Genomic DNA, 15981 nt, shown 5'->3' with positions numbered 1-15981 from the left:
GATCACTAAAAAAAAAAACCCTGTTATTTCTCTTTCTTCAATTTCCCAATACCTGCCCTATTTCCAACACCCACATTTGTTCTAGCCAAGGTACTCATTTAGACAAGCATTACTACCTCTGGCCATGGTGCTGACTTTGGCTTTCAAGAACTCCAAAATCCGGTTGCAAACTGTCTTTCCACTCTTATTTCCTGTAATTGCTGTATGTAATTGGTGCTTCTCTAGCCTGCCCAATTTATTCACTGTACTCCAGACACATGGGACACATTCCTGATTCTTTGTTTCTGCTAATGCTGTTTCTCCTGCCAGGAAGGCACCCACCCATACAGGCTCTTGATTTCCCCTCAAACAAACAAACAAACTTATTCTATGGCCCAATTCAAACACTAGATTTGAAGTCAAGTTCCCATATGCTAATCTTGGGTTCACTATTTACTACCTGTTTGATATTGGGCATTACCTTTCCTCTCTTGGCCTAAAAAGTGCTAAGATTAGATTCAGAGGATGTGGGTTCAAATTCCTAGGTTCATCGCTTACTACCTGTGTCATCTTGGAAAAGATACTTCACTTGCTATTCCATCAGTTACCTAATCTATAAAATGAGGGGGCTGGACTAGATGACCTCTAAGGTCCTTTCCAATTCTATGATACTATTATCTATTTTACTTTTGGTAAGATGAAAGGGCTGGATGATCTCTAAGATCTCTACCACTTGTAGATTCTATGACTTTATAATTCTTACCTTTCCCATGAAATCTTCCCTGATCATTGTGACTCATCATGAGCTCTCTTCTGAACCCCACTCTATCCCACCCCCAAATTTTGGGCCTATGGTTGCTCATTTATTAATTATTATATACTGCCTTGTTTTCTTGGTTACTGTGTATTTTCTATCCCCACCTATATTTTAAGCATGAAAGACCAGGAATAGTATCTTATATTTTTTGTATCCTTCCCCCACAGCACCTAGCCCAACATCTCACCTACATAATAAATTGTTTTTAATAGGATCAAGAATGGCAGGCTCTTGCAAAATATTGATTCAGATCCCTCCTTTGACAATTGCTATCTGTACGACAGCAGGGAAATCACTTCAGTTAGTCAACTAGCACTTATTAAGTGCGTACTATGTGTCAGGCACTATGCCAAGTGCTGTGGATACAGAGGCAAATGACAACAAGAGGAACAGCAACAGGAACAGTGACAGCCTCACCAACAAGAATGTTTCATGAGAGAGACAACATGCAAACAACTGCATACAAATAAGATATGTATGTACATATGCGTATATGTGTGCACATACATACACACATGCGCATATATTTGGAGTAGTTTCAGAAGGAAGACACTAAGGTGAAGGAGGCTTGGGAAAGGCTTCTTATAGAATGTTAGACTTTAGCTGAGATTTGAATGAAGTTGAGGGGCTAGCAGGTGGAGACAAGAAGGGACAGCCTCAGTTTCCTCATCTGTAAAGTGAAGATAGTAATGCTTGTCCTACTTCCCTCAAAGTTGTGGAACTCAAATGAGGTAAATAATAATAATATTAATACTGAACATCTGTACAGTACTTGAACAAGTTTTATCTAATTTTATCCTCACAAAATCCTGGCAGATAGGTGCTATTACTATCTTCACTTTACAGATAAGGAAACTGAGGCAAGAAGAGGTTAAGTGGGTCATTCTGGGTCTACATAGCTAGTGTCTGAGGTTAGATCTCAGGCCCAATGCCCTATTCGCTATGCTGTGTAACTCCCTCTGTAGTTGATCGATATAAAGTTCTTGGCAAACTTTAAGGCACCACATAAATGTCAATTGTAACTGAGTATAGTGGATAGAACATTGCACTTGGAGGTAGATAGCCCTGAGTTACAATCCTGCCTCAGACACTTACTAGCTCTGTAGCCCTGGGCCATGTAACCTCTCAAAACTTTTTTTGCTCATTGATAAAATGAGTATGATAATGGCACCTACTTCACAGTGTTCTTGGGGAATCAAATGAGATAACATATGATAAAGCCTTTGGCAAAACTTAAAGCGGTAAATAAATGTCAGTTATTATTCTTATGGTTCGTGTAAATCTTGTCTCATAGGACTGAGCGGGCCTTCCATCAGAGGATGCTAGCCACAGTTCATCCCACCATCATAGCACACAATGCTGAGATTCAGGACGCAGCATTAGCAGAAACATCCTATAACCATTTAAGAGTGGACAGCTTTAAGTTTCTGCTAGGGAAATGTAGAGAAGTCCCACTTGGAGATGGGATCCTCATGATGATAGTCTTAATAGGAAGAGACAGAATTAATTACCTTCTAGGCAGACCCAATGATTCTCTGTTTTTCCCTCTTAGGCTATCTGAGGATAGTGTTTTGGGAAAGATCCAGATGGATACTTCCTTTCCCTCTTTCCTGGCTTATCATTACAGGTATCTCACTTTGGGGAACAACTATTGCTCTAAAAAAGTGGGATTTTGTAAATATCAGCAAGGCAAAGACTGGTATTGAGGATGGAGAACTGCCTTCCAAGCCATGAAGACCTGAACTCTGGTCCTATTCCTTACTTGCACTGGCTTTATGATCCTGGGCATGTTCTTTAACTTTCAGGGCTTCAGGACCATAAATGATAGAGAAGGTGTGGACCTGCCTTGGTAGAGAGAGTTTCTTCATTTAGGAATTCCCTATGTCAATGAGGGTCTGGGACCTTTCTCTAAAGGCTATTTTACCATTGATTTATGTTCTCTTTTTAGAGAGATATGTTTCCCCTGAAGAAAACAAAAGCAGTAGACATGAAAATTTATGATTAAGGAAAAGGTTAATTTGGTGGTCAGTCCCATGGCATTCTGGGTATGCCACAGTATAAAAAAGCAAACCATTCTTACTATCAGTGTCTTGCAGCAACTTCAGAGTTTAGATCTGGGTCAAAGATTTCTCTTCCACAACTGATTCTTCTTTTCATTCTATATCTTCTCTGAATCATAGAAACTTTTCCTACATAGAGGAATTCCTAAGTCCACATTCGTAGCTTCCAGAATTTAGTTCTTTTCCCCTTTTGTCTGGATATTTTTGATTGGCATTCATTGTTCCTTCATGCCCCATTCATCCTGATCAGCTTCTCAGGAAGGACAGCACAAGAAAAACTCTGGGAAATCATATAACTTTAATTAAGTAAAGTGTTTGCCCTTAGAACCACTTGTCTCTTCTCTTGGTAAAGAGGGATGGGAGACTTAAATGGGGGACATGTGGAGGCCGAGGGTCTAAATGCAGCCCTAAGTAGCCAAAGTCCTCTCCTTTTGGCCCCAGTTTGGTCCCTCTAGGTTTTTGTAGGTAAAGTATTGCCAAGTTCTTCAGATCTCCTACTTTTAGAATCCTTTTATTTCCTTTCTCTTCCTACCACTGGTCTCCATCCTTTAATCTTCTGTCCACCTAAGAGAGGGAGGAGGTGTCTTCTTTTCCATTCTCCCACAAGATGGCATATTATTCTAGCTCCTAGGCTTTTTCTCTCTCTATCTTGCATTTGTCTCTTTCATCACTGTAGGTCAGTCAATAAAAATTTGTTACATGCCTACTATGTGCCAGGTCCTATGCCAAGCACTGGGGATACAAAGAAAGGTGAAAGACATTCCCTGCACTCAAGAAATGTGCAGTTTAATGGGGGAGATAACATCCAAACAACGATTTACAAGCAAGCTATATACAAAAATTTTTATATTTTTATTATGATTCCCTACTTCCACCCCGACATCTATTATGTGGTTTTGATGCTAAGACCAAACCAGAAAAGTTGGGGGTTAATGGGAGTAGTATACAAGGTTTGCCAGGCAGCTAGAAGGCACAATGGATAGAGTGCTGGGCCTAAAGTCAGAAAGACCTGAATTCAAATCTGGCTTCAGACACTTACTAGCTGTGTGACCCTGGGCAAGTCACTTAACTCTGTTTGCCTCAGTTTTCTCTTCCATAAAATGAGCTGGAGAAGGAAATGGCAAACCACTCCAGTATCTTTGCCAAAAAACCCCAATAAACCCAAATGAGATCACAAAAGAGTTGGACATAACTGAAAAACAATAAATAGAAGGTTTATATTTATCATCCTTAATAGAACTGATCAGCAATACCAGGCACTGCCAGTGGGTGTTGCCATCTGAAATACAATGGGAATTCCTTAGGTTCAAGCCTGATACAAAACAAGCCAGCCTCTAACTTTATCAATTACGTAAATTTGACATTCTGTATTGTTGAGCTCTAGCTTGGTATGTACTCTGAGGATTACTTTTCTAGTTACCTTTTAATTTGAAGCTTTTGTTCTTGTACATTAAGCAGAACATAGTATAGCTCTTGCCCACAGGCACAACAGGCCTATTGCTGCTTTGCAGAGCATATTTCCTCTCATTTTCAGCTGCCCTTGTCTCACCCACAGGAAGAAAAGGCTTCATATCTCAGTAATAGTCTTAACCTTATACTACCTTCTGTTCAACACTACTGGAATATTGAGTTTGCTTTCCATTGCTTAGTCCTGGATACTGTGGCACAGATACAGATGAATTAGTGACAGGAGACAGCTCTAGGTAGAATGACTGTTTTTACCTGTAACTGTATCATGTCCTCATTGCTATTAACCTAAGTGTAACTGATGTGCATATAGCAGCAGGCTTCTTACATTCATGAGTTAACTCAACAGTCTTGATCATTACTGTTTTTTACTTAGGGCAGAGAGGCATCAGGTGTATAGAGAGCTGGCTGTTGAGTCAGGGAAACCTGGGTTCAAGTCCTCCCCTGAGACATGTAGTGGCTGTGTAACCCTGGGTAGTCACTTAACTTGTCAGTGCTCCAGGCAGCTTACTGAGACTATGAATAGCAGAGAGGATAGCAACTTGTATTGGTAGAGGGATTTTCTTCATCCCTATGCCAGTGAAACCACGAGTCCAGTTTCGCTGAGTCCTGTCCTGTTAAGGACAGCTGAATATTCAGTTCATCCCAGGTTACAGAGGAACAAATGCTGGACCAGGAGTCAGCAGATCCACGATTCTAATATTGACTCTTTCCATTTCTACAGATATTTGTTAAGCACCTACTATTTTTAAGGTGTGCTAGGGGTGCCAAACACACAAAGATGAAAGCTGACACAGTCCCTGTCCTCAAGGAGATAACACAAGAGAGTGAAGGAGGAAAAGAGGAGTGACAAGGAAAATGCTCTAGCAAGATTTGAGGAGGGAAAGAACATTTTCAGCTGTGGGGACTAGGGATCGGGGACTATTTCATGGAAAGCTCAATGGATTCAATTACCACATGTACACAAACGACTTTCCATCCCTAATAATCCTCTTGAACTCTAGTCCCATACGGCTAGGCTGATGGCTGGATATTTCCACTTGGATGTCTAATTAACGCCTCAAATTCAACACATCCAAAACAGAATTTGTTATCCTTCTCCCCAAACCCACATATCCTCAAGATTTCCCTATTTCTGCTGAAGTTGTTGCTATCCTCTTAGTTATGCAGGTTCACAAGAATGGAGTCATCACTGAGTCTTCCTTCTCCCTCATTTCTCATAGCCAATCAGCTGCTAAGTCTTGTCAATTCCACATAGACAATCTTATATACTCATCCCCTTCTCTTTATACACACACACACACACACACACACACACACACAGACACACACACACACACACAGACACACACAGAGCATTAATCTCCTAATTGGTTTCTCTGCTTTTAGTTTCAACCCTACCCAAGACATACTTTATGTAACTCTTCCCAAGTAACATATCTAGCCATATCATTCCCCTGCCCAAAGATCTTTACTGGCTTCCTATTAAAGACCTTAGCTTGAAAAGGCTAACGTTCCCCACTGCACCCTGGGCCATCTTCAGGTGTCTTGATCCATATTTGGCTACTGGACGCAGATGGCTCCAGAGGAGAGAGCGAGGCTGGTGACTCTGCACAGCTCCCCCTCACTTAAGTCCAATTCACTCGCATGTCATGGCATCACCAAACTGATGTCATGGTCCTCTTCGAGAATGAAGGACAAACAGTAACAGCAGCAACATTCTATAGGACAAAAGAAATATCCTCAGCCTAACATTTAAGGCCCATCACAAACTGGCCCCAACTCTTACCACTTCACCCAACCTTATCTCCTGCTATTTCCTTCATACATTCTGTATTTCAGTAAAACTAGACCACTAGAAATTTTTCAAACTTGACACTCCATCTTCCAATTCCATGCATTAGCATAAGCCATTCCCCAAATGTAGAAAACACTCTTATCTCCTTTTCACCTCTCAGAATCCTTAACTTCCTTCAAGACTCAGCTCAGGAGCCACTGCCTCAGTAAATACTTACTAATTTCTCTAGCAATAATGCTCCCTCTCTCAATTTACTTTGTATTGCAATTATTTTTTGTTTATCCTTCCAATAGATTATAAGCTTTTGAGGGAAGGACCTGTTTTGTTTTTGTTTTTTAAGTGGATGAAGACTGCTTATTGTCTGGACTATGGCATGTTGCTAAGTGGACAACCTGTAGTTTGTCCATCACTATGTGTTTCAGTAGGTATGTGTGCATGTATGTATGCATAAATATTTATTTGTTCTGTTGCTCAGTCCTTCAGTCACGTCCTATTCTTCATCATCCTATGGGCCAAGGCATGGCTGGCACCTCTATTCTCCACTATCTCTTGAAGTCTGTCCAAGTTCATGTTTATTTCCATGATGCTCTCTATCATCTCATCCTCTGCTGTCCCTTCTCCTTTTGCCTTCAGTCTTTTTAAGTATCAAGGTCTTTTCCAATGAGTCCCATCTTCTCATTATGCGGCCAAAGTATTTAAGCTTCAGCTTCAGTATTCAGTATTCAGTGAACAGCCTGAATTAACTTCTTTAAGTATTGACTGATTTGATCTCCTTTCTCTCCAAGGAACTCTCAAAAGTCTTCTCCAGCACTACAATTCAAAAGCATCAGTTCTGTAGTGCTCAGCTTTCCTTATAATCCAACTTTCACAGCTATACATTGCTACTGGAAAAACCATAACTTTGACTTATATGGATCTTTGCAAGCAAGGTGAAGTCTCTGCTTTTTAGTATGTTTTCTAGATTTGCCATAGTATATACATACTATGTATATGTACACAAATATATATGCATGCATACATGTATATAATTGATACATATTATATATACACACATATACACACATGCATATTGGACAGACACTGCAAATGGACAAGTTGGACTCAGAATGAAACAGGAAGAGGAGAAGACCGGATTTTTTAATAGAATCTATAATTTCATTGGCACAGGGAATGGCTAGTGAGGGAATTCTTTTTTACCAATGTGGATTAATACCTGCCCTGCAACTTAAGGTGTGCTAGGTGTTGGGCGTACAAAGCCCTAGAGACACTGAGGGACACTGAGGAGTTTTGATTGATTTTCCCAGGGTTACACAATTAGAAATGAGATTTGAGCCTTGGATGTTCTAACTCTAAGTACTACTCTTTGTATGGAATATCATGTCACTTCTCCAGGCAATTGGGGAAATGAAAAATTGTTTTAATGCCTCTAAGTTTCTCCATGAACCAAAGGTTTATCTTCTCTTAAACCAATATTTTTCTAGTGTTTATTATATGGCTGCAGGCCATGGAACATTATAGTCTCTGACTGAAATTGAGGATTGCCTGAAGGGCAATCAAGATATAAATAGATTGTGTGAGCAGGCTGCAAAACATTGCAAACACGTAATTATGAAGGTCAGTAGTACAAAGAACATTGTCTTTTATGGTCTAGTACAATGGTGAGAGAAGGAAAACCATTAAGATATCCCACCTGCTTCATTGGTATCCTTGTGGTGTCAAAAGGAAATAAGGAAAAGCCATAAATGAACTCCCAAAGAAAAAATCCCAGGACCAGATGGATTTATAAATGAATCCTACCAAACATTTAAAGAACAATTAATTCCAATACTACATAAGCTGTTTGAAAAAATAGGAAAAGTTGAAGTTCTACCACATTCTCCTTGAGACACAAATATGGTCTCGATACGTAAGCCAGGGAGAGTTAAAACAGAGAACTAAAGCTATAGACCAATATCCCAAAAGAGTATTGATGCAAAAGTTTAAATAAAATATTAGCAAGGAGACTGGAGCAACACATCACAAAGATCATGCACTGGATCTGTAACAGGAATCGCAGGGCTGGTTCAATGTTAGGAACATTATAAACATATTTGACCATTTAAATAACAAAAACAACAAAAGCCACATGTTTATATCAATACATCCAAAAAAAGTTTTTGAAAAATTATAATATCCATTCCTGTTAAAAATACTGGAAATAATAGGAATAAATGGAGCCTTCCTTAAAAAAATAAAAGTAGTATCTAAAATGAAAAACCAACATTATCTGTGATAAGAATAAGTGAGAAGTCTTTTCAATAAGATAAGGGGCACAGCAAGGATGTCCATTATCATCATAACTATTCAATATTGTGCTAGGAATACTAGCTATAGCAATAAGGCAAGAAAAAAGAAGGAATAAGCATAGGCAATGAGGATAAAATTATCATTTTGGTTTACTTAACAAAATGATGGTTTATTTAAAGAATACTAGAAAATTAACTAAAAAAAGTGAAACAAAGCTTTTGACAAAGTACGAAATAGACCCAAATACAACAACTTCGGCAAAATTTCAGGATATAAAAGAAGCCCCCATAAATTATCAGTATTTAGGTATATTACCAAAAAAATCCAGCAGAAAGACATAGGAGAAATTCCCTTTAAAGTAAATGGAAACAGTATAAAGTACTTGAGAATCTGCCTGCTAAAACACCCACAGGAACTGTATGAACATACAAACCCATCCTTATACAAAAAAGATAGGTTCCAAATAACTGGAGAACTATTAATTGCTCCTGGGTTAACTGAGCCAATATAATAAAAATGACAATACTATCTAAATTAGTTTACTTATTCAGTGCTACACCAATCAAACTATCAAAGGGTAGCTTTGTAGAGCTAGAAAAAATAATAGCAAAATTCATGGCACAAAAAGGCCAAGAATATGAAAGGAATTAATGAAAAAATTGGGAAGTAAGGGATCCTAGAAGTTTTAGATCTTAAACTATACTACAAAGCTATAATTATCAGAACAATTTGCTATTGGGTAAGAAATAGAGAGGTTGATAAGGGGTTCAGATTAGTTATACAATATATAGCAGCAAACATGCACAGTAGCCTGGTATTGGATAAACCCAAAGATCCCAGCTTTTGGGGCAAGAACTTTCAGTAATTCAGCAAAAACTTGGGAAAACTTCAAAGTAGCCTGTCAGAAATTAGATTTAGACAAACATCTCACATGACTTACTAAGACAAACTCCAAATGGTTACATGATTTATACATAAAACGTGACACCATGAAAGAATTAGAAGAGTACACAAGAAATTAACATGTCAGATCAGTGGATAGAGGAAGAATTCATGACTAAGAGAGAGAGATAAAGAAGTTCACAGGAGGTAAAATAGACAATTTTGATTTTTATAAAACTAAAAAATTTTTGTAAAATAAATTCAATGCATCTAAAATTAAAAGAGAATCAGGAACTTGGAAAAAATTTGCAGCAAGTTTCTCTGATAAAAGTCACATTTCCAAGATATATCAGGAACTGATTCATATCAGTTTTTAGAAGAACAAATCCAAGCTATTCACTGCCATATGAAAAAATGCTTTAAACCATTAATAATTAGAGAAATGCAAATTAAGAAAATTCTGAGGTGTCATCTCACTCATTTGATTGGCAAAGTTTAAAAAAAAAAAGGAAAACAACAAGTTCTGGAGGCACTGTGGGAAAACAAGTACATTAACGCTCTGTTGGTAGAGCTGTGGATTGGACCAGTCATTCTGGAAAGCAATTTGGAACTATATCCCAAAAGCTATAAAACTGTTCATATCCTTTGATCCAGTAACACTGCTACTAGTTATATACCCAGAGATCAAAGAAAGAGGAAAATGAACCATATGTACAAAAATAGTAATAGCAGCTTTTTTTTCATGGTGGTAAAGAATTATAAACTGAGGCGGCACCCATCAATTGGGGAATGGCTGAACAAGTTATGGTATATGAATGTATAGGAATACTAATTATGCTGTAAGAAATGATTGGAAGGGTTTCAGAAAAAACCTAGGAAGAATTGTGAGTGAAGACAGCAGAAATCAGGAGAATAATTTATACAATTATAACAACACTATTGTGAAGATAACAACTTTGAAAGTCTTCGAAACTCATATCAACACAATGATCAGCCACAGTTCCAAGGGACTCACGAGGAAACATGCTGTCCACCTCCTGTTAGAGAACTGGAGTCCAGCTAGAGGCTCAGAGTGTAGATTGAAACTATTTCTTTTCTTTTTCTTTTTTTGGACAAGGCTAATTCTGGAATTTGTTTTACTTGATACTACATGTTTGTAATGGGTTTTGTTTTTCTTACCTATTCAATGGGTGGGGAAGGGGGAGACAGAAGGAAGTTAATTCAGATACAATTGAATTTAGAAAGCAGAGAAAACCAGGAAGGTGGGGCATGGAGGGTTGCAATCGCATCTTTGAACAGAATGTTCATAATAATGAGATCAAAAATGTATTCATGTTTCCTAAAGCATAACACAGTGCCTTGTACATAGAAGGCATTTAATGTATGTTTGTTTGGTTGAACTAAATTGAATTGAAGAGGTGGCACTTGCCAGAATAGGCTATGGTAAGCACAGGGTGATGGGAGACTCCATCTTTAACTTCTCAAGAATTTCCAGTCATTCCCAGTTGTTCTCCTTCTCCAGGAATGATCAGGCCTTATATCAGGCCTTGTACAATAATTTCATAGCCAAGGAGAATATTCCATTTCCTTAAAGGAAGACCACATTGCATTTCTCATAGGAGGGTAGAGGCACAGCCTTAGTGTGTCCTAAGAAGCTGAATTGGGGTTGAAAGCAAGATTTTCTCTTTTGCCAGGGGGCTCAGTAGGCAAGAGAAAGAAGGAAGAGGAGTGCTTACCTTTATCACCTTTAAAGCAACTGGTGACATAACTGACTTGCTGATAGTGCCTACCACTTCACCATAGATCACATCTAGCTCAGGATGAACAAAGAAGACTCCGTCTAGCTGTTTCACAAATCCTTCAGTCACCAACACATTCTGATGGAGAAGGGAAAGGAGAGGTGATGTAGATCACAGAAAAGTACTATAGGGAAAGAAGCTCTGGTCTAGGTATAAGCTTTCTTCCTAACTTTGGTCATTGGTTTGGTATTCTAACATACTAGTATCCTATACTGAAATATATTGCTTATTACTAACAGTTACCACCACAACCATATGGTGCTGTATTGTACTGTAATCCTAATTGTACTTCTCAATTTTGTGTGTGTATATATGGTATAGGAAGTAATGTCTTGACAATGATGTTTTAGCAAACCATGTAAGAACTTGTTGCATTCAAGCTCATGTGCTCTTCCTCTGCTTCAGGATGGCATTGAGGTGACGTGAAGTTCTTAATGGTCATAAGCTCTAGCAGATGCTACCCAGTTGTGTGTGTGTGTATACATACACATATACAAACATATGTACATACATATGTGTATCTTCAGCCATCTACCTGTCCATCCATCCATCCATCCATCCATCCATCCATCCATCCATCTTTCTTCCACCTTTCTTCCTTCCTTCTTCTTTCCCTCCTTCCTTCCTTCCTTCCTTCCTTCCTTCCTTCCTTCCTTCCTTCCTTCCTTCCTTCCTCCCTCCCTGCCTCTCTTTTCTTTCTTTCTTAGTCTTCCTCCATTGGAATGGAAGCTTCTTGAGAGCAGGGACTGTCTCACTTTTGTATTTGTATTCCTAGTGCCTAGCATGGTGCCTAGATGATAGTAGGAGCTTAGTAAATGCCTTTTCACTTATTCATTCATTCATTCATGTAGTGGAAAAACCTGAGTTCAAGTGACATATAAAGGGAATAAGCATTTATGTAGTGCTTACTGTGTTGTCAGCTGCTGGGCTAAGTACTTTAAAAATGTTATCTCATTTTATCCTCACAACAACCCATCAAGTAGGGTTATCCTTATTTTACAGTGGAGGAAACTAAGGCAAACAGAGGTTTTTATTGACTGCCTAGAGTCACATAGCTAATAAGTGTCTGAGGCCAGATTTGAACTCAGGTCTCACTGCCTTTATATGATCAGTGTGACCTTGGGCTAGTCATATGACTTCTCTAAACCTGTTTTCTAATTTGCAAAATGGTGGGTGTGAGCACTTGGCAATGAGGAACTTCAATGAAGAACAGGAGTAAAAGATGTAATCAGGGAAATATGTATGCTACAAAAAACTGAGTATAGCCACATTGTAAGAGCAAAGGATGACAGGTAAATGGTATCCTCTGGATGTTGGGAGTAAGCAAAGGAGGCCTCCAGCACATTGGTTAGATCCTCTCTGGCAAACTGATGGCAGACAATACTCAGGCTATGCAGATATGGATGGGTTGCAATATGCATTGTTGGAGTCCAAGTCTGTCCAAGTCTGTGGATCACAGAAATATTTAAGTATTTGAGTAAATGGGGATGGAGTAGGATCATTATGGAGAGGGAAAAGGGCTCTCTTCAGAGTCAGGAAGATCTGGGTTCAGGCTCCACCTGTGTTGACTGTGTGATCCTGGGAAAGTCAAATGACCTGCCAGAGTCCAAGGCAACTCTCTGAGACTGAATAGTTATGGATTCACATTGGTAGAGGGAGTTTCCTTGCTAGCAGTTCCCTTTGCTAATGAAGTCACAGATCTGGCCCCTCCCAAATACACAGTGACATTTAAATCCAAGATGGCTAGAGGACTGGATCAAGCATCAGGAGATCTGATGCTACAACTACCAAGTTGTAGGACTTTGAACAAATCAGTTGACCTCTCTGGGTCTTCTTTACCTTGTCTGTAAATATTGATAGCTACTTGCTTACTTTACCGGATTGGCATAGGGTCCGATATACCCGAAATTGTTTTGGAAAAAAGGGAGGAGCCCTACAGTGCTCCTCAAATCCCATTATGTAGGGAACTGCCTACTCTATCAATATGTTAGCCTAGGCTGGTAGGGTCACCTACTGAGATGTCGATCTCCTCCAATCTGCTTTTGGGGTTCCTCTTGACAGACAAGACAAGTGACAGTGCCCCTTCCACAGTCACAGGATTTTGGGACATCTGCAGGAGAAATGAAACAGGAGAAGGTTGAAGTTTGGTAAAGATTCATCATTAATTCATCTAACAAACTTTTATTAAAATATAATAGAGTTTAGAATGGGAAAAGTGAATAGGAAATGTCAAACAGAACAATGAGAGCCTGAGAAGTGAGAGAATCCTCTCAAGCTGGGGGGAATCATTGAAGACTTAATGAAGGAGGTGGCTCTTGAAATAGATTTTAAAGGAAAGGTTTTCAAAAGACTGAAATGAAAAGTGTATGAGTATCAGACATGAGACAGGGTGTCTGTGTGAATGCAAAGACTCGGCAGAGGGCAAGATGAAGATGGGGAACAGTTCATAGTCCAGTTTGGCTGGAGCACAGAGTGCGTGAAGGGGAAAAAATGCTGAAAAAGTGATTTTACATTGATCTGGTCCCCTTAGCTACGGATGTCTTTTCAGGGCTAAGCTCTCTTGGTTTAGTGTCCACTTTTTCATCAGTATGGATTTGTCTCTTTTGTATATGGACATTTTGGTTGTTTAAAAAGGCAACAAAAGGGGCATTTGTGAAGGGAATACTGATAAAAATCAGCTTGAGAAGAAACACCGTTCCTTCAATAAAAATGCTTGAGGAGAAATAGACTGTTCTGAAGACCTGAGAGAAAACTCTTCGGGTGAATGCACTTAAAGGATCTCTTTGACTGGGTTAAAGATGGCTTCAAAGTATTGTGGTCCTTTGGCTCATTTTTTGTTGCTGCTGTTCAGTCATTTCAGTTATGCCTGACTCTTCATGACACAATTTAGGGTTTTCTTGGCAAAGATACTAGAGTGGTTTGCCATTTCCTTCTCCAATTCATTTTACAGATGAGGAAATTGAGGCAAATAGGGTGAAGTGACTTGCTCAGAGTCACACAGCTAGTTAAGTGTCTGAGATGAGATTTAAATCCATGAAGATGAGTCTTCTTGACTCCAGGCCCAGCACTCTATCCGTTGTGCCCTTCCATCGGCTCATTTACATATGAACTACTTTCAAAGCTTTGAAGGCTACAACTGAGAAATTAGGGATACTAGGGACTGTTTTTTTTTTTAGCATGGATTATATAATATAATTAAGCATTAATGGAGGCACATGTAGCAGAAGATGAGTTTCACATCATAAGTTAGAGATTGGTCACTGCTTATGGGGAAGCCCTGATTAGAGGTATTATAAGTCATGGGAGAAGAAGTAGGAAATTACCAGATGAAGATAGAAGCAGGTGAAGAAGTTCATTACAGAAGGAGTTTGGAACAGAAGACACTGAAAATATAGAAGGTAACAAGAAGTGAAGTGATACACAGTCTTGGCAGTTGTTTTTATGGGAGCCATTCTGATCGGAAGAAAGACATTACTTTGCTGAGAGCTGACTGGCTGTAGAAAGAATGAGTTAGCTGAGAGTGCTGACTGAGGCCAAACAGGCTCTGTAGCTGCTGGAATATGATTAGTGAGCTGAATCCTGCTGCAGTGTGGAAAGCTGTCTGGATTAATTGTTCTCTACAATTGCCTACAACCTGAAAGAGGGGAAACTTATCAGGGGTGTCTGTGTTTACCTTTACTGCTAAAGGCGGCGGGGTGGGGGGAAGAGAGAGGGAAAAAGGCTTTGTTACTGTTTTGACTGTAGCTGATATATTTTTGCTAAAAGAACCCAACAGTTTCCCAATATACTGACAAGGGTGGCTGTATACTAAAAGTGTTTGATGCTGCTTCAAAAGCCCCCAAAATAGCAGAAAAGCAGCCTTGACCAACAGAAGAACTATGAGGAACAGAAGGAAGCAAATAGCAAAGAAGCAGTTTTATCCAACAAGGGACACATGGTACAGACTATTCTCTAAAGGGATAAAGGACATTAGGGTCTGCCATTCAGAGTCATGAGTTATCTGGGCACGTGAATTTCCCTGCTCATGTGCTGCTCTGCTAGGTTTCGAATGTGCATTTCTGGCACTGCATGCATCTGTGGGACAGTATACCCCAAATTTATGACTATATTGTTATATTTCAATTATTCCTACTTTTGCCTTTTATCAGCTAAAGGTAATAATTATTCTGGCTTTTGCCTTCTTTTAAGTAAATGTTATTATAATTGCTTTGGCCCGTTCTTGAGTAAAGGTTATATTTATTCCCCTTCTTGCTTTAGTAACTATTTTATTTTTGAATCAATGGTTTCATTTTGAATGGTTTTGTATAAATAAGAAACACACCAGTGGGGGCTTAGTAGTTACAGTGGTGAGTCCTAAGATTGTATCTTCCTTATGTGAAGGTTATCCCTAGGAACCTGAAAGTTTGAGTTGTAGAAGTATGGTTGAGAATGTGATCAGTCCTGCCCCTCTATAGAAAAACCCTCAAGCTTGTCAATGTGAAGCCAGAGTGGGGAGAGTGAGCTGGAGAGAGAGAGAAAGAGAGAGAGAGAGAGAGAGAGAGAGAGAGAGAGAGAGAGAGAGAGAGAGAAGAGAAAGAGAGAAGGTGCAAGTTTCATAGGACATCACATCTTTGGGGGGGCACTGACATCACAGAGGTGGTGGCTTAACCTGTGCATGTGGGTAAAATAGCTCTTAGTTGTCCATTGATACAGTTTCATGCCCTAGCTCAGGTAAAAGTATTGCGGTCTATACTGGCTACCCAGTATGATAGAAATTTTCTAACTCACTAACTTCTAACCAGGGGGTTCCATTCTCCCCTCTCCTCCCCTCCCTTCCCTTTCATCTGTTTCTAGCAGTCAGAAAAGCTTACACATTATGAATTAACATACACAAGACAAGCCACTTACATAGAC

At 39.3% G+C, this 15981-nt stretch overlaps 1 protein-coding gene across 1 annotated transcript in view; it reads right to left on the bottom strand.

The window, feature by feature from the left end:
- LRRC74A (leucine rich repeat containing 74A) overlaps window positions 1-15981 on the bottom strand; it is a 49151-nt gene that overhangs the window by 12344 nt on the left and 20826 nt on the right. The window contains exons 10-11 of the mRNA XM_036736394.1: window positions 13103-13198; window positions 11026-11166 (exon numbers count right to left, since the gene is read on the bottom strand). Coding sequence (XP_036592289.1) covers window positions 11026-11166; window positions 13103-13198 — 237 coding nt within the window. The remainder of the gene's footprint in view (window positions 1-11025; window positions 11167-13102; window positions 13199-15981) is intronic.

This window comes from Trichosurus vulpecula, chromosome 8 (genome assembly GCF_011100635.1).
Source record: "Trichosurus vulpecula isolate mTriVul1 chromosome 8, mTriVul1.pri, whole genome shotgun sequence".
Lineage (NCBI taxonomy): Eukaryota > Metazoa > Chordata > Mammalia > Diprotodontia > Phalangeridae > Trichosurus > Trichosurus vulpecula.
The sequence above is the reverse complement of the archived record's forward strand: the minus strand, read 5'-3'. Positions and strand labels throughout refer to the sequence as shown.